This window comes from Apium graveolens, chromosome 6 (assembly GCF_009905375.1).
Source record: "Apium graveolens cultivar Ventura chromosome 6, ASM990537v1, whole genome shotgun sequence".
NCBI classification, from domain to species: Eukaryota; Viridiplantae; Streptophyta; class Magnoliopsida; order Apiales; family Apiaceae; genus Apium; species Apium graveolens.
The window spans coordinates 52,237,790-52,257,438 of NC_133652.1; the positions used below are offsets into that span (position 1 = coordinate 52,237,790).

Below are 19,649 nucleotides of genomic sequence, written 5' to 3' on the forward strand. Positions count from 1 at the left end.
AACAAACTCCTCTTGAGGGTAATACAGGGGAGAAACAAGTCTATCCTCCACCTCCGTTTCCTAAAAGGCTGCAGAAGCAAAAGTTGGATAAGCAATTTTCTAAGTTTCTGGAGGTGTTCAAGAAACTTCATATCAACATACCTTTCGCTGAAGTTCTTGAACAAATGGCAAGCTATGCGAAGTTTATGAAAGGTATTCTCTCTTGGAAAGTGAAGCTCGATGACTTAGAGACCGTTACTCTTATGGAGGAATGCAGTGTTGTGTTGCAACAGAAGTTGCCTCGGAAGCTTAAAGATCCCGGAAACTTCACTATTCCTTGCACTATCGGAAACTTGTCATTCGATAAGTGATTATGTGATTTGGGAGCTAGCATCAATCCGATGCCTTTGTCTGTCTTCAAGAAGTTGGATTTACCTGATTCAAAGAATACATATATGTCTGTGCAATTGGCCGATCATTTTATTACATATCCACGAGTCATTGTGGAGGATGTCTTGGTTAAGGTGGACAAACTCATCTTTCCTACTGACTTTGTAATTCTTGATTTCGAGAAGGATAAAAAATTCCTATAATCTTGGGAAGACCATTCTTGGCTACTGGCCGAACCTTTATTGACGTGCAGAAGGGTGAGCTCACTATGCGAGTACTGGATCAGGATGTGACCTTTAATGTTTTCAATGCCATGAAATTCCCTACTGATAAAGAGGAATGCTTAAAGGTGGAATTGGTCGATTCTGTGGTTACTTTAGAACTTGATCAAATGCTAAGGTCTGATGCCTTAGAGAAAGCCTTGATGGGGAATTCAGATAGTGAAGATGATGAGGGTGATGAGCAGTTACAGTATTTGAATGCTTTTCCTTGGAAGCGAAGGCTAGATATGCCTTTTGAATCTCTTGGATTGGAAGAGCTAAAAAATTCTCCAAAGTGTCTCAAGCCATCTATTGAGGAAGCTCCTACACTCGAGTTTAAACCTTTTCCTGAACACTAGAGGTCTGCATTTTTAGGTGATGCATCTACGTTGCCTGTTATTATTGCATCTGACCTTTTAAGTAGTGATGAGGAAAAGCTCTTGAGAATTCTGAGAGAGTTCAAGTCGACAATTGGATGGACTATAGCAAATATCAAGGGAATCAGCCCTTCTTATTGCATGCATAAAATTCTGCTAGAGGAAGGAAGCAAGCCGACTATTGAGCAACAAAAAAGGCTAAATCCGATCATGAAAGAGGTTGTGAAGAAGGAAATTCTTAAGTGGCTAGACGCGGGCATCATTTATCCTATTTCTGACAGTTCTTGGGTGAGCCCAGTTCAGTGTGTACTGAAGAAAGGAGGCATCACCGTGGTTGTTAATGAAAAGAATGAGATCATTCATACTCGAATAGTCACGGGGTGGAGAGTTTGCATGGATTACAGGAAGCTGAACAAGGCCACGAGGAGAGATCACTTCCCTCTTCCTTTTATTGATTAGATGCTTGAGAGGTTGGTTGGGCATGAATACTACTATCTACTAGATGGCTATTTGGGCTATAATCAGATTTGCATCACTCCAGAAGATCAGGAAAAGACTACCTTCACTTGTCCATTTGGTACTTTTGCCTTTATATAGGTTTCTTTTGGGTTATATGGTGCACCTGCCACATTTCAGAGATGCATGATGGCTATCTTCTCTGACATGATTGGTCAGAATATGGAAGTGTTCATGGATGATTTTTTTGTGTTCAAGGATTCTTTCGACGAGTGCTTGCAAAATCTTGGCGCAGTTCTGAAAAGGTGTGTTGAGACCAATCTGGTTTTCAACTTAGAGAAATATCATTTTATGGTGCAACAGGGCATCATTCTTAGGCACAAGGTCTCTAGTAAAGGTCTTGAGGTGGATAAAGCCAAGGTGGGGGTCATTAAAAACCTTCCCCCACCAATTTCTGTTAAGGGAATCCGCAGTTTTCTTGGACATGCGGGTTTCTATCGACGGCTCATCAAGGATTTTTTTAAAATCTCTAAACCATTATACAATCTGCTAGAGAAAGATGTCCCTTTCAAATTTGATGATGACTGTCTAGATGCTTTTGAGAGCTTAAAGAAGAGATTGATTACGGCACCTGTCATAACTGCACCTTATTGGAATGAACCTTTTGAAATGATGTGCGATGCGAGTGACTATGCAGTTGGAGCGGTTCTTGGGAAAAGGAAGAATAATATATTTCATGTGGTCTACTATGCTAGTAAGACCCTCAATGGTGCTCAACTGAACTTCACTACTACTGAGAAGGAACTCTTAGCCATAGTCTATGGCTTTGAGAAGTTTCGATCCTATTTGCTTGAGACGAAGGTGACAGATTTCACTGATCACGCTACGATTCGCTATCTCATCTCGAAGAAGGACTCGAAGCCTAGATTGATTTGATGGGTTCTTTTACTTCAGGAGTTTGAGTTGGAGATCAAGGATAGAAAAGGTATTGAGAATCAAGTTGCTTATCATCTCTCTCGTTTAGAAGATCCAAGTACAACTTTACAGGATAAGACATTGATAAATGAGTCTTTTCCCGACGAGCAGTTGTTTGGGGTGCAAGAAGAAGAACTGTGGTTCGCAGACATTGTGAACTATCTGGTGAGCAACATTATGCCCTCAAACTTATCTTCTTCTCAAATGAAGAAGTTTCTTCATGAAGTGAAGTGGTACATGTGGGATGGGTCATTTTTATTTCGGCAAGGAGCTGACCAAATCATCAGGAGATGTACTCCGTACAGTGAGATGGAGGGTATCTTGCGAGACTTCCATTCTACTATTTATGGAGGCCACTATGGTGGAGAAAAGACAACATCTCGTATTCTTCAAGCAGGATTCTTCTGGCCTATATTGTTTAAGGATGTGCTTCAATTCATTTTGAAGTGTGATCACTGCCAGCATATTGGTAATATGTACAAGAGAGATGAGATTCCTCTTAATGTGCTTCTTGAGGTTAAGGTCTTCGATTATTGAGGAATTGATTTTTATAGGGCTATTTGTCTCATCATACAATAATCAATTTATCTTGTTGGCAGTAGATTATATCTCAAAATGGGTGGAAGTTAAAGCTTTACCGACAAATGATGCGAAGGTAGTGCTCAATTTTCTTCATAAGCAGATATTCACAAGATTTGGGACTCCAAGAGTCATAATCAATGACGAGGGATCGCATTTCTGCAATCGCAAGTTCACTTCTATGATGCAGAGATTTAATGTGAATCATCGCATTGCTACAGCCTACCATCCTCAGACTAATGGTCAAGCTGAGGTATCTAGCAGAGAGATCACAGCACGCCCGCGTTTCCTGGAGGGGCGGCCGCGCTGAGACCCTGGACCGGATAAAAAAATAGAAAAACTAGAAAATCAGAAAAAAGGGGGAGTCAACAGCAGTTACCCAATTCCTTATACCCGATTTGTAGCCCTCAATTCACCATATTAGTCACACTATCCCACAATGATATCCCACTTCTAATTCTCAATCTCTTTATATACATACATTTATACACATCCATCTCCATCATACTTTTATTCTCAAACCCTAATCTCTCTACACATCTCTTTTATCTTACTTAATCGATTTCAATGTCGCCAAAGAGAGCCTGCACTCAAGTTAGCAGCAGCACTAACCCCGCCACTACCGATTCGTCGAGTGTTGGAGGTACGAGGCCACGATTTGTTACTCTGGAGGCTGAAGCAGAGTATACAAGGCTATTATCGAAGATGATAGTGAAGGAGAGGGGTTTTCTACCTTCGGGGAAGGATGGTAAGCTTCTCGAGATGATCTTGGAGATGGGATGGGTTTCGTTTTGTGAGGCACCCGCTACTGTGCCTATGAGTATGGTTCACGAGTTCTTTGCGAACGCAAAGGCTGAGAAGAATGGGTATTGGGTGATGCGTGGGTTGACAGTGGAATACACTCCTGAGGATGATTTTGCTTTGGATTTGATTGTGGCTATGTTGTGTGTCCCAGATACATATTGGAGGTTAAAGAGGGGATCGAATGAGTATCTCAATTTCGCCACCTCATGCATGAATAGGTTTACTCGTGCTTGGAATGCTTTCATTTGTGCGAACATCATGCCTTCTTCTCATGTGCATGATGTGACAGTGTATCATGCAAAGTTGTTATGGGGGATTTTGCAGGGAGATTATGTGGATCTCGGTTCCATTATTTATCAGGGTATTTTGAGGTTTTTGCGTGGAAGCACTACGGGGTCTATCCCTTATACCTCGATTGTGACCAAGCTTTGTGTTACGGTAGGAGTTCATTGGCCTGCACACGTGCAGCTTCAGTTACCGAGCGCTCCATCGATAGTTCTAAGATCGCAGTGATGCATGAGTGGTTTGGTCGGAAGGCTGATGAGAAGGGACTTGGGTACTCCTATGATCATTTTCCGGAGGGTCAGCCAACCGATCAGACATATGCTGGTGATTCGACTCAGGCACGCAGAGCAGCGTGGATACATATGATGGGTGGGGGCCGATGATAGTGCTGGTTTGGGCTCGGCGCAGTATAGGCATTTGACGAGGCGGATGGATGTGATGTATAAGTGGCATAGCAGGTTTGCACAGCATCTTACTCTGGCATTGGGTACAGCTTTTCGAGCCATGGAAGTTGATATACAGTGGCCAGTTTTGCAGAGGATTCTGTGTACCCGCCTCATGAAACTCCACCCGTGGAGGGTGATGATCATTCTAATTCCGAGTAGGTATGCCTTGATTCCTTAATATTACCTTCACTGAGGACAGTGAAATTTTCAAGTTTGGGGGTGGTAGTTAAGGAATATTTGTATGTGAGTCTATATAGATGCATATTCATGATAGTTTAGTTCATATAGTGTGCATATTTGTCATATAGTTATTTGTTTTTTTGTTCTATTTATTTATTGTCATGTTAGTATGTTGCATATAGTTGCATTGGCATTATATCATGATCCCTTCAGTGGCTTTTCTGATTAATTTGTGATGTTGATTCGAGTGTAGTGATGTTGTATAGAGGAATGTTAAGTCTTAACGAATCGATTTACATGCTAGAAGCAAGAAAATTTTCACTAAGTCTTGTAGGTTGCTTGAGTTCTAGATCATGATCATGACTTGTTTGTTTGTCGAGGTTTAATCACTTGTTTATGTCTAAAATTTATGATATTCTCTTATTGACGAAATAACATGGATTTTTAAAATTGGAGAAAAATATTAGATATCAATGCTAGTTGTGGCTAGGCATCAATTGGCTAGTAGCCGACTCATATTTATATGAGTAGTATAGGGTTGAGCGAGACGGAGTGAAACGCACTCGTTCATAAATTATTGAAAAAAAAGAGAAAAAAAAAGAAAAAAATATTTGTTATGTGTTGAGTGGCATTTATGACACTTTATTATGCTCTAATAAGCTTTGAATTGGTGTATTTGTACTCAAGTTATTTGTGTTCTAACGTGTTTTCAAGTGTTTTTGCATTCCAGGAATTAATTTTTGAATCAGGTGAATTAGCATTGTTTTAATGCTAATATGGTGTCTAGGTGGTGTTGGAATAAAAGCTCATTGAAGCCGGCTCGAAGCTGCAAGAATAAAGAGAAAGAAAAGAAGTGTTTTTGGAAGAAGTCCAGCGCGCCCGCGCTGTTGAAGCGCGCGACCGCGCCGGGTACAGGAAGTCAGCGCGCTCGCGCTTCACCAGCGCGAGCGCCCGCGCTGGTGATGCGCGCGCCCGCGCTGGTGAAGCGCGCGGCCGCGCTGGGTCGGGATAAACAAAATCCTGATTCTATTACAATTCTATTTTCTGGACTACTGGGATGATTGGACTGCTATATATTGATAACTTAAAGTCATTTTTCAAAAAGGAGACTTACCAGAGCACAAGGAGAAGACGACAAGAGACCTATAACACAATTCAACGAAGGCGAAGATGATCTAGTTTATTCTTGTGAATCTTTGTTTTGAGTTGTAATCTTGGATGCTTGTTTCTTATTTTGTTAAACCTATACTCTTGTTTGTACTTGGTTTTATTTATTCGTATAAAGACTACGTTTGTTATATCATGTTTTCATCGAAACCCACGTTGATGATGAGTCTGATTATGGGCTAATCGTTATCGTGGGGTTGTAGCGGATTTAATTATGGATTTCTTTAGTTAAATTTTTTGATGCCTTAGTATGTGGTGATTGTATGATATCCTAGTATTGGTTGTGCGTATTCGTCTTATGAGCGTGGCGAACTTATAAGATAGTGTGTTAATTTTTAATGAAGCGAAAGTGAATTTAAGGATTTAGAACTTGCCATGCTAGCATAGGTTCATGTATTTGTTATGCATGATTCGTAGGTAATTTTAACCATCTTACTTGCCCTATGCAATCAAGATAGATAACTTGTGCTTAAATCGTTATATTGTCAAATTCTATAGACATATAGGGTCTCAATATAATTGGTGCATATTCAGCTTCTATCTCTTTTGTGGATGTCTGGTAGAATGGTACTCGTGTAACGAAAGTTGGCGTTTATCAGTTCCATGTTGTCTGATTAGTATCATCACCATTGCATACTAAGGTTGAGAATAATAAGACTATTGAATGAAGTATTTAATGAAGTTAGAATCCCATGTTTGTCATATATATTAATTCAGTCAATCTTATTCTCGTAGTTATAATGTTAGCGTAATTCTTATTTATAAACAATCTCAATTTGTTTTCGTGTTAGCATTGGATAATAACCATACATTGTTGCTTAGGTGCGTAATTTAGATAGTTATCCAATACAGTCTTTGTGGTAATGAACTAGAAAAGATTCTATACTACTTGCGAACTCGTTTACTTGCATGTATTATTAGCGCGTATTTAGCGACTAACATTATGCATAATTGATTACGAGTGGACTCTTTAATACTCGAGTTATTAAGTTCTAGGGGACTTTGTGCCTAGTGACCTAAGGCTTTTATAATCTGGGATCCACTAACCTAATGCTCGCTACATGGGTATTATTGCATAAATCTTTTATGGACCTCACTCATTGCACGATAAAATAAGCATGTCTGTGTTTTGTTATGTGTTATCAATAAAAGCATAAATCCTTGTATAACTCCGATAAAAATTGAAGTGTAGTCAGTCATTTTGAGTTTATCGTTTATTCTGTTTATAACCTTGTGATTGTCTTGATGGGTGGTAAGTTATGATTACTGATCTAGTTTCGAGAGTATATATGTTAAGCAAATGCACACATGCACGTTTCTGGTTTGTGAGTTGATTTTTGGGATTTGATTGAATTTTGTGCAAATAATTGCATTCATTGAGATGTTGCTCATTGGTTGGTTTAGTTAATCTGAGGGGATCGTTGCATTCATGTTAGTTGCTTGCATGCATTTTTATTTCTTATTTTTGAGTCTGTTATGCTTGAGGACAAGCATCGATTCAAGTTTGGGGGTGTGTTAAGTGGCATTTATGTCCACTTAGAACGCTTCGTAAAGGCTCGAATTGGTGTTTTGTACTCGAGTTGTTTGTGTTTTTTTATGTGTTTTTGTAGTTTTTTGCATTTCAGGGCATACATTATTTTTATGCTAGAAGAGTGTTAGGATGGAGCCTCGGTTGATTGCGCGGAAGAAGCCAGTAGTTGCAGTCAAGAAAAGATGAAAAATTAAGTTTTTCCAGAAGGCCAGGGCGCCGGGCGGCCACGCTACACGTGGGAGCGGCCGCGCTATACTTGGGGGCAGCCGCGCTAGGTCAACTTTCCAGAATCCTATTTCTAATAGAAGATTGATCTGCTGGAATTCTGGAATATTTGGGATGGTATTTAAAGACCTTTTAAAGACATTTTTCACAACGGAGAACAAGGAAAGAGCAGGAAGAAGACCTAATAGCACAAATTCAACGAAGGAGAAGAAGATTATGTTTTTACTTGTGATTCTTTGCTTAAGTTGTAATCTTGGATGCTTGTTTTCTTTATTGTTTGAACCTAATACTCTTGTTAACATACTTTGTTATATTTATTCAGTTATTCCAGACCTAATTTATCTTACTTTATTTACCATACTTTCATCGGAACCCACGGTGATGAAGAGTTCGGTTATGAACTAATCGTTATCGTTGGGTTCTAACGGATTTACTTATGGATTTCAATAATTAATTTATTTCGATACCTAAGTGTGTGGTGATTGTATGATATCCTAGTATTGGTTGTGCTTATTCGTCTTATGTGCGTCGCGAACATATAAGATAGCGTGTTAATATCTATTGAAGCGAAAGTAAATATAGAGGTTTAAAACTTGTCATGCTAGCATAGATTCATGTATTTGTTATGCATGATTCGTAGGTAATTTTAACCATCTTATTTTTCCTATGTAATCAAGATAGATAACTTGTGCATTAAACCTTTATGTTGTCAAATTCTATAGACATATAGGGTCTCAACATATTTGGTGTCTATTTAGCTTCTATCTCTTTTGTGGATGTCTAGTAGTAGGGTATTCGTATAATGAAAGTTGGCATTTACTAGTTTCGTGTTATCCGATTAGTTGTCATCACCATTGCATAATAAGGTTAAGAACAATGACTTTGAATGAAGTAGTAATGAAGTTAGAATCTCATGTTTGTCTCATATAAGTAATTCGACCTCAATTCTCTTAGTTAATGTTATTTAGTATAATCTCTTAGTTTAATCAAAACTCAATTTATTATTTGTCTTAGCATTGAACGATGGCCATATCATTGTTGCGTAAGTGCATAAATTGAATTTAACCTAAACCAGTCTCTGTGGAAATGAACTAGAAAGAATTATATATTACTTGTGAACGCGTATACTTGCGTGTAATTTTAGCGCGTGTTTTCGTCCTAACAAAGCTATTGGAATTTCATCAATAGAATTGTGACTGGAAGCAGACATGCTGAGACCTGAAGATTTGATTTCTTCTAAAACTCAAGCCTTAGCCTTAAGGAAAAAGTTGGTTATGTGGAACTCTGGTAGTTTGGGGATGAATGAAACAGAAAATGGGGAATCAAAACTCAATCATCTGTTGAACGTTTCGAAAGGATGAAAAGGAGAGGATGAAGATGCGCCCTCGCCTTTCAGTTGAAAATAAAAAAATAAAATGTTGAGGGCGCGTCCAAGATTTAAGAAAGACAGATGCTAAAAAGGTGAAGACGTGTCTATAAGAAAGACGCGCCTTGACTTATAAAAGAAATGAAAAGATCGAAATCATTCATGCAAGGACCCGTCCTACTTATCCGTTTTACGTTATCTAAGGCTAAAACGAAGCCTAAATAAGAACTCTATGCAATTAACGGATAAGTTAACAAAAGGGTGAAGCAAATATATACTAGGACGCACAATAGATAGTAGACGCGTCCACAATATCCCCGTTGTCATACAAGAATACCAATCATTTCGGGGAAATATAACTGAAACCCTAAAAATATACAATCAAGAATTAAGAAAGCAAAATATGGCAGTTTAAATACATACAATCAGCCATCAAGAATAATGAAAAAGAAATAAAACAACCAAACGGTTTTATGCATATTATAGTCGATTTACTTGATGAAATGGATTAATAAAAGAAGATTTGTGCACCTTTGAAGTTAAAAAATCGATTTAACGGAACAAAAATGAAGAAAAAGTATGAGAACGGCCGAAATCAGAGCTTTCAAAATCCCAAACGGCGATAATGATGATTTTGGAAAGAGAAAAGAGTAAAAATACGATTTTACTATTGGGGTATTTATAGGTTGAGAGAATAAAGGGTGTGACAGCTGTAAGGGGAGTGACACCCTCTTGCATGCACATACGCGTCTTGGAAGCTCAAGAATTCGACCAAATGGATGACGTATCCAAGTCCGAAAACGCGCCATCATGACAATAGGGGAATATCACAGATCGTTGCTAATATCTTTCTGTTAAAATTCCAATTTTATTATAACTTCATATGTAATTTAAGGGGTAGTTGTTATAGCCAAAATTTGGCATGGGATCATTTCGGGTTAAGAACGGGCCAGTTAGAGTCAAATTGGGCAAAAAGGGGAGAATTTGAATACAGGATGCAATACACAAAGTGAAGACGCGTCTTGTAGTTAGGTCACACCCTCATTGGTTGAGGATGCGGGGTTAACATTGGTGTGTGCTTTGGGAGCTCTGTTTTTGTATTCAGCGGGTGTCCTCGTTGGAGAACTTTGGAGTCATCCTGCACTTTGCACCCAAAAGTTCGGGATCGCCTGTCCAACTATCTGGTGGGTTATCCTCATTCGGGGGATAGGGACGCGTCCGATATTTGGGGTGAACCGTGGTTATACCTGCATTCGTAACTCAAGGGAGATTGCTCTAGCGGAGTGTTATTCTTGCGCAGGGAGATGCATTATCCATGAAGTCCTACGGTTACGATTGCGCCTTGGGCCTTCGCGGTTAGGCCTTATAGTTGGACATTCCTAAAGCTAGCGGAAATTGGATTCTGTAAGGAATTCTACCGAGCCTTGGTACAAGAAGTCTAAACCCAATAAATTTCTTATTCTCCAAGAACTACGTCAGTCTTGATCCTACGCATGCACATTGAAAGGGGTTTGAAGTTGAGAGCTGAAAAAGGGTAACTACTATCCCTAATCAATCTCCGCCACCAATTAACACACAAATATCACACACCGTTTGATTTTCCGGCGACGAACCACCATCATAGATCTTGTTTTTGGCGTAGAGCCTGAAATTTTGTTATTAACATATACCTCCGTCAACAAAAACTAAATAAACCATTAATTCAAAGATTATAGTTTGATAAAATTCCTAAATATTAAATTTGAGTATATCTATCAGCTCCCAGTATTAGCAGGAATAATAATAATAGTGCTAAGTATCTTTTTTTATATTTATTTCCCTACCGAAGTATAAATAAGATAAAAACCTCTTTATGGCAATTATGCTTAGGTGGCTTCATTGTCAACCTGAACGTCAACCTTGGAATAAACCAGCAGCATAACATGAATAACTGCCTAGGAGTGAACATAATGCTACTACACTTCTGTCGCATTCACACTTCGTGGATGTAGCATTGCCTATTTAGTTCAATTCTTTTTTATGGGTTGGTTCTGTGAAAAAACTTCCGACTTCTATACCTTTAAACACAAAATAAAACCATTGGATGTACCTACAAATTATGAATTTCTAGTAGTCATATTTAAGTTTTCACAATTTTCGATCATTATATCTAATCAGACATTGTGCCCATTAGGTCACAGTTACATCTAATTTTTTACATTAGTTGACAGGAGTTTGACATAAATTTTAATGTTCTTATAAACTTAATTACCTACTTTTTTTTCTTTTATATCAATGTACAATGTTCAAATTTTTATATATATAATTTTTTTTTAATATTATACTTTACATTAATCTTAAAAAACATGTGAAGCACTAGAACAAACGGTACATAATTGGTGTAAACAAGTATATATAGATCAAACATGTTAATTACAATAGAAAGAGCGCCTGTAGCTCAGTGGATAGAGCGTCTGTTTCCTAAGCAGAAAGTCGAAGGTTCGACCCCTTCCTGGCGCGTATTTCATTTTTTTTTTCCAAATCTCGTTATTAGATTTTTACATTTATTACATTTATCCTTGCTTCATTGTCAAAAGTCAAAACCCTAAATTAGCTTACCTTCAATTCTCTCTCCGGCTCTGCCCAGACATTGCAGTTGCAGCAGACATGCATACTTTTGAAATTAACGGAGCTATTCTCTCTCTTGCTCTCTTCACAGACGTAACTAATTCCAAGTATCTCTCTCTCTCTCTCTCCCTCCCTCTCTCACACAATTCTATATGTTTGATTCTGGATAGATTTTTCTCTTTGAATTAGCAGAATAAAATTAGACTTAAATTGTAGTGGTAATTTGACTTGATGGTAGTATGTCGTGATACTTGTTTAACTCTTTTTGTCAATCCCCATTCTTGAAATTTTATATTTTGATGGATTTGCTGGAAAAGATTGTAATTTTTGTGGAACCAAGACAATGGACGCTATCATGTCCGTATCGTGACTAAAACTAAGCTAATTGAGAACTGATAATCTGTTTGTGAATATTTGGAAATCGATCTGGAAGAACAATTCTACTTTGCTGTTTGGGATTGTGTTTATTTATATAATTTTATAGACGTGCAATAAATCTATGCACGTATGTGTTTTTCTAAGTTCTGATTCTGAAGATCGACGAAGTTTGAGGTTGTTCTTTTTTGGCGAGTACAATAGTAGAGTTCGGAAAGAGTGGTTTCTTAAGATGTGAAAATTTTCAGAGTGGCTGTTTTGATGAAGTGACTGCGCTCTCCCTGTATACTAGGCATAATCTGTAGGCCATATTTTTCATATAATGGGGAAAATTGCTTTAACGCATTGAGATAGAGGCAATGTTCTTAGCTTCCGGATATTAGAAGTGACATATTTTTGTGGTACCCTGTTGTAGTATTTGACTCGACATTTAGAACTTTTGGAGGAACCATGATGACCCCGCTTGTTTAAAATATTAGTTTTTTCTACGCAAAGTATCTACAGTCATGTATTGTCGTTCCATCATTACTCTGGCTGCGAGCTCTTACATGGGTCCAAATGCTAAATTTGTTTTATCAAATTGGCCAAATCAGGCAGTGATATAAACGAGATACAAACAACAGAAAGTTTATATCTTTTGGTCCTCAGGGACTTAGCTATGCCATTTACCAACAACCCAAATATACAACATTTCCGCAGATGTGATATAATTTTGTAGGCTACCTAACCTTAAAGGCTAAAGCCGTCAAAGCTTCCTCTGCTCACGACCTCACAGATTTGAAGTCTTAGGATGAGATGTCTATCAGGTTGCTATGTACTGTTCTTTACCATTTCACTCCAATCAATTAAATTAAGACTGTTTTCGAAAAGGTTATTAATCTAGAACATCACTAAATTAGACCTGAATTACCAACTTGATAGTGGGTCACGAACTGAAGAAGCTTGGAGTTCCTAGTTCGATTACCAAACTAAATTTTACTTGCTGAATTGTTTAACCACCCACCCACATCCACATCACAAGTCGGTCAAGTTTATAATTCTTCTGAAGTTTTCATAAACAGTAACCCACTTGCAATTTGGGATATAGTTTAGTGATAATTTAGACCATTAATCTATCCTTAATGTGTTTACAATGTGCAACTGTTCTTGTTTAATAAGTTAAGCACTTCCACTCGTATAGAAACAAGATACTAACTTTCCTATTCAGATGGAAAATCATCAAAAAATACTTATACCAAGTAAGGTATTTAAGACGAAAAACACCTGTAAAGAGAGGAGATGTGAGGCCTAACCAATTTATTTTTTAATTTATAGAGAACTTCTCAATAAAATGCAAGCAGGTACACTGGAACCAGAAGTAGCCTTTCTTAATGCATTGATTGTAAGTGACACCTTTAATGTTTTCTCATGTTAATAAACTGATATTTTGTTTGCATGGTCATGCTTAAGTAATGTGTAATTATTTTCATTAATTGACACAGATCCCAGATATATTCCCTGTTCTAGCTGCAGCTCACAAGACACTTGTAGCCAAATTGCGGGAATCACTTGCAACACGCACTCTACATTCTGAGTTGGTTTTCAACTACTCGGGCTCTAAGCATGTATGGTGGAGTTTATCTATTTTTTTTTACTATATGATTTTGTCCCTATCAGTTGGTACTTTGTTACTTCTCAGTTTTTATTATAACCAGATCAAAGAATCCTTTAAAAGATGTGGAATCACTGAAAACATTACATATGTCCTTGTAGCTCGTTTCGATGCTTCTGAAGATGAGGTGAGCCTCTTTTATCTTGAAATTGCAGATTTCTAAAGTTGCTTCATCATTTTTTTCTGTTCCTTTAGTGGTTTTTGCTTCATCATTTTTTCTGTTCCCTTAGTGGTTTTTATTGTAAGAAAGTTCATTTGCTATTTAAATAGGCTGCAGCTATAGAAAAACTTGTCAAAGGTAAGAAGGTTGATATAACAGAGTTGGAAAAAAGAGCAAACCATGCTCAAATACAAAAGGTTTGTTAGTTATGCACTTTTATGTTGCCATTGCTTGGATTTTTGACTCCGCTACCTGCTAATCACATGTGACAATCAATCTCAGCAATACAAAATAACGACGGCAGAACTAGCAATATCATCTCTTGCCGATTCTATAACATGCCGTATTGCTGCCCGTGATGCTTTATGATAGAAAACTGTAATGTCTGAGGAATGTTCCGCCGCCCTTGATCCATCTTTGGGGGTTGAGTCCACTCTGCGCAGGTGTTATTTACAGTATTTTCAGTAACTTTATCTAATTGTGTGATTCTAGTGAGAAACATTGGTGATTGGTTGTTCTATATTAGTGTTGTTTCTCGGAAACATCACAACTTCAAATTGTAATTGTAAAAAATCTTCTCACCTGCAGTCGTAAAATTGCATTAGGTCCATTGAATTAACCAAAAAAAAGAAGTGAATTACATCCATTTAATTAGTAAAAAAATTGATTACATCCATTTCTTTAGAATATCGGAACTGCTGTATTATGCAGTATGCAAATTTAATTTTCATCAAGTAATAGTTAATAACAAAATTTGAAAAATGCATATTCTCTATTTCTCAAAATCTAAGAAAATGTATAGTCATTGATTTTGTCATACAAATAAACCAAATAAATTAGTTCATATTCTTTTAAATTTATGTAAAATTTCACCTGATCACTTGTTAAACTTAAGTTTTAAAATCAAACAAAACATAGTGTATCCTGCTAAGGTAAGATGTATGCAGTTTTATTCTCATTCAAAAAAATAAAAAAGCCGTTTCCGACTTTTATGTGTGTACAAACCTAAGTTTATGGCCTCATTTACTTATGACATACCTAAATCTAAATGTGTTTAATATTACTTTAATACCGGTCAAATTTTTTATTGAAAATCGTACCATTCTCCCTCCTAATAACCTTTCACCCTGACTATAAACACCTCCGTGTCCTTCTGTGCATAGTATCCCAAATTGAGAGCACGCCATACAGAGAGACTCTGAACTCGTAAATCCAAATTGCTTGTAAAAAATCGATAACCAAATTATATCGTTAGTTTCCCAGATAATTGTTTTATCCTGTAAACAATCAATTTTTGATCTTTATGTATATTCCATATTTAATATGAAGGTTTGATCTATCTGATTGTAATATGTAAGAAATGATATTAAATCAATTATATGTCAATGTAAGAATAAAAGTTGCGGGCAGAGAATTTAGAATGCGAACAAAGCAGAAAGAAGAAAACAACTGTTATTGTTATTTGAGAAAACGGTTATATCTTAAAACAAATCCTCCCAAGTGTCATTGTATGTATATATACATACATACAGTTAAACCTCGATTAAGTAATATCCGATAAAGTAATAACCTCGCTTAAGTAATAATTTTCATCGATCCCAACTTGGGCCAATGTTGTAAAGTAATATTCTCGCTAAAAGCATAAGATAATAAAAAATTCGAAAGTCATTAAGGGCCCAAGTAATATGTAAAGTAATAATTCCATAATTATATATATATATATATACTGTATAATGTATATGATTACAAAATTTAATTCTTATTAAAATATGAATCTATTGTAGCTTGTTTCTTCTTTCCACCAAAGCCAAAATTAATCTCGTCCTTGACTTTATGTAAAGCAAAAATAACTCCTGGTATGTTTTGCTCGTGTTGTAACAAGTAATTGTTCAAAGTGGTGAGTGCTTGAAATGCTTCCTTTGATGACACGCTTGGGATGACATTGCTAACGTCGGGTTCAGGATCAGTCCCTTCATCAGTGCTCATTACCGACTCAATGATTTCTTCATCCGTTGGTGATTCCATAACCGCATCATTCTCGTTTGGATAGTTTAAGAGATGCTCGACATCCATCACATTCCTATATCGTAAATTAGAGATAACTTCATTTAATCCTTCGACACCTTCATTTATTTCTCCAAGTTCTTGTTCATCATTTTCTTCTGAACGAATCTTGCAATGCCGAAAACAATTTGCAATTGTGGTTGTTTTCACATCAATATTCCAAGCCATGTTAGCAAAACTAATAGCATTCAAGATATTAACTTTTTGGATATAAGTAATCATAATAAAAGTAATTTTAGATCAAATACATTGCATGTGATTAATTTTAGTTTTTATACGTACATTATATATTATACTGTACCACGTAAACATAAAAATTCGGTAAAGTAATAAAATATTACTTTATCGATAAAGTAATAAAATATTATTATATCGATAAAGTAATAAATTCGGTAAAATAATATTTTTTCCCGGTCCCAAGGGTATTACTTTAAAGAGGTTTAACTGTACATAATATAATAAGGAAGTAAAGAGAATCAAGAAAGAGAATTCGCACCGAGTGAGCGATTTCTTTGTCAGAGAAAGGAAGTTCATAAATTTGATAATACTTAGATTAATTTGATACTGCCATCCCTTTTGATGAATTTTTAACCTTTAAAATAGAGTTCTCTACACTATTTTAATACTCTTATCTAGTATAATTATATAAATTATTTAAAAAAAATTCTTCTGAATAAAAATTAGATATTTAATTTTTTATTAAAATAAAAAAATAAGTTATGAAACTATAATGTATAAGAATCTTAAAATACGTGGCGAACCCTCTATTTCAAATGTTAGAAATCTATCGGGACGGAAGAAGTATATTTTTAAATGCAAAACTGTGTAATGTTTTTCTTTTTGAAAATAAAATCGGTGCATTTCCATCGTTAAGATATAAATTCCATGTAGAAATTAATTGTCTATCATGAGTAACTGCGACTAATAGAATTTGTGCTTTTTGACAATAATTTTGATTCTTTTTGTATAGTTTATAATTTTTTTAAAATAATAATATTTGTGTGAATAAAATAAATGGGAAGTCTTAACCATTTGTTGCTGTCCATTGGGGAAGCCTTATTTGTGTTCAATTTCCCAAACTAACCTAATTTATTTAATTCTTTTCAAAAGAAACTACTTTTTTCAACTCTTCTCAAACTAAACTAGTTTTTATATTTTCTAACATTTAGTTATAATTATAAATTATACAATATTATTAATATATACATTTATTAAATTGAACAAATTAATTAACTATAATACATAGACATAGACAGAACATTTTTATTTAAACCGAATACATTACATTCATGGTTAGTAAAATTAAACAACTTAATAAACTAACAACTTAAAATTAAATTAAAAATATTACATTAAAGATATTATTGACGACAACGTGTATTGCGTCTCGTGTGTCCTTGTTGTCCACATTTTCCACAAATTTTACCGGTCTGTGAGTTATCCATTTTTGTGCGAATTCTTTGACTTTGACCTTTGCTATGCTTTTTCTTCATTTTCTTCTTTTTCTTCCCTCAATCCTCATTAGGTACGAGCATTCCATACCTCTCCCACTTATTTGCTATTGGAAATGTCCAATATGATTGATGCGGTATTGGGGAAAATTCATATGGCCGCATCTCATATAATTTTGGTAGAGTATGATATGGTTCAGTATATTCCAATCTAGATTACATGTCATATAAGTAGCAACTATATGAGAACAAGAAGAGTGATACCTGTGCCATTTTCCACAAGAACAGTATCCTTTAGAGAGATCTATATGATGCTTGTGGCCACCTTTCCAAAATCCCTTATTTGTTTTGTATCTTGCAGTTGTCACATCAAATACCCCTCTCTTAATTGTATGGAATAATCTTATGTGTAGATGCCTTTTCTTCAATCTTTTGAAAGAGCTCTCTGGAATTCTTGTAATATACATGACCATTCTGAAGATCGTTATGTGTTTGAGTTTGTCTTTCAGCAACAAGTTTGACACTCCGATAATATATGTAGTCTACCATTGAAGTGACTGGGAGATGACGAGCAGATCATAATTGACCATTATATGTTTCAACCATATTTGTTGCTTGACCATATCGATATCCTCCATCTTGAGACATAGTTCACATCTCTAGTGGAATATTTCGTAGCCATTCTTCATCAGTCCACATCTCTAGATTCCCTTATGTGATCATACTTAACTGAATCGAATCGATGGAAGATTGTTTATCTTCAAAACACTGACCTTCAAAAATACTACTACCAACAGGATTAACACTAGAGGCACTATAAAAATCACCTAAATTATTAGTGACTTTGTTGTAGGTAAAAGCCTCTATTGTACACCATGGGCAGTAGGTACATGTGTTCTAACTGCTCTGCTTGGATTGTCTCCTTCTTCACCATCAAAACTTGCTGAATCTGAATTAGGATTGTCTCCATATTCACCATCAGTTTCATCACTTTCGAACTCGTGTGGAGAAATTATATGATCGATTTCACTTAAATTGAATACTGCATTTGTTCATTCCATCATATCTAGAAAACTCTCATTATCTATCTGAAAATTAATTTGCTTTATTTTTCTATGATTTATTTGCAGTAGATTGGTTTGTATTTATAGGCATTTTAGAGATAGGATAAGAGTAATTTTGTTCTGTGTTTTGATTGGTTGTCAAGATTACATTGATATCAACCACAATTTATAGATATTAGCTCAATATCTTCATTTCTATTGGTTGTCCAGATTTCATATTTGATTATATCTGATATCAATAATGTAGGGTGGTCTGTTTCAAAAAATATAATATATATGGCGGGGTCTATTTTGTAGTCATTTTTGGACCTTAAAATATTATAGCTACACACAATATTTTTTCGAGATAGTTTGTTCCAAAGTATAACGTTAGTATTTGAATATCGAAGAAAAAAATGAAAAAAAATATGTCAAAACATGTTTTTTAAAGCCCTGAATATGCCTCCACAAACAAGTTTTTTTTAATTGCTCAAACAAGAATATGCGAAACAATATAGAAAAAAATTATAATATGTATTAATGAATTATTGTATTTTAATATTTTTATTTATTACTGAAAATGTTATATAAAAAATTATTTCAGTATATATATAAATTAATAATATTATATAATTTATAATTATAACTACATATTAGAAAGTATAAAAATTAGGTTAGTTTGAGAAGAGTTGAAAAATGTAGGTCATTTTAAAAAGAATTGAAAAAGTATGTTAGTTTGGGAAAGTGAACAAAAAAGTAGGTCAAATGAGGCTTCCCATTGGGTATCTATCCTCGCGGTCTGGGATAACTGGATAAGTTTCTCTCCCCCACTTCATTTGACTCATGGTCCAAATTTTTAACGTTTAATTTTCATGTTTCCTTCGGATGTTCTTTCTCATTTCCTTTTGTGGGCCAATGATGTAAACATAGTAGTTATTTAAAAGTACATTTGTTCTTATATCGACCCGCTATTTATTTAAGGCACATTTTTACTTTTACTGGCTCCCTATTTATATGCTTTTTGTTGTTAATTTTTATTTATAAACTTACATTACAAATTTTGTTATATATTTTATGAAAAGCTAAGATAAAATTTATTTGCTAAACTTTAAGTTAAATTTATTTAATTACCTGTGTAGACTTTGTTATAGGGAGAATTTTGTATAACATTATTTTGAAGGTTATTGGCCGGAATAAAGATCAAATATGGTGCTATGGGGCGGACTAAGGTTATGTATGGTGGTGGTTGAGCTTGTATGTTGACTCCTCAAGAAATAA

General features: G+C 35.5%; 2 protein-coding genes and 1 non-coding gene across 4 annotated transcripts; 2 read left to right on the top strand and 1 right to left on the bottom strand.

Moving 5' to 3' along the window:
- Positions 1–11,446: 11,446 nt before the first annotated feature.
- On the top strand, positions 11,447–11,519 carry TRNAR-CCU (transfer RNA arginine (anticodon CCU)). The gene has a single exon. It is a non-coding gene; the product is annotated as a tRNA-Arg (tRNA).
- A 45-nt stretch (positions 11,520–11,564) lies between these two features.
- Positions 11,565–14,423, top strand: LOC141668339 (uncharacterized). 2 transcript variants are annotated; one of them, XM_074475182.1, is made up of 6 exons: positions 11,571–11,734; positions 13,317–13,383; positions 13,484–13,606; positions 13,697–13,780; positions 13,924–14,010; positions 14,096–14,423. In XM_074475182.1, the coding sequence occupies exons 1-6, from the start codon at positions 11,667–11,669 to the stop codon at positions 14,180–14,182; spliced, it is 516 nt and encodes a 171-aa protein (XP_074331283.1). In that variant the 5' UTR covers positions 11,571–11,666; the 3' UTR covers positions 14,183–14,423. The 2 variants fall into 2 exon arrangements, with proteins under 2 accessions (XP_074331285.1, XP_074331283.1); XM_074475184.1 differs by lacking the exon at positions 13,924–14,010 and having other exon boundaries at positions 11,565–11,734.
- Positions 14,424–15,565: 1,142 nt separating this feature from the next.
- On the bottom strand, positions 15,566–16,045 carry LOC141665044 (uncharacterized). Its single transcript, XM_074471024.1, has one exon. The coding sequence runs from the start codon at positions 16,043–16,045 to the stop codon at positions 15,566–15,568; it is 480 nt and encodes a 159-aa protein (XP_074327125.1).
- Positions 16,046–19,649: the final 3,604 nt, after the last annotated feature.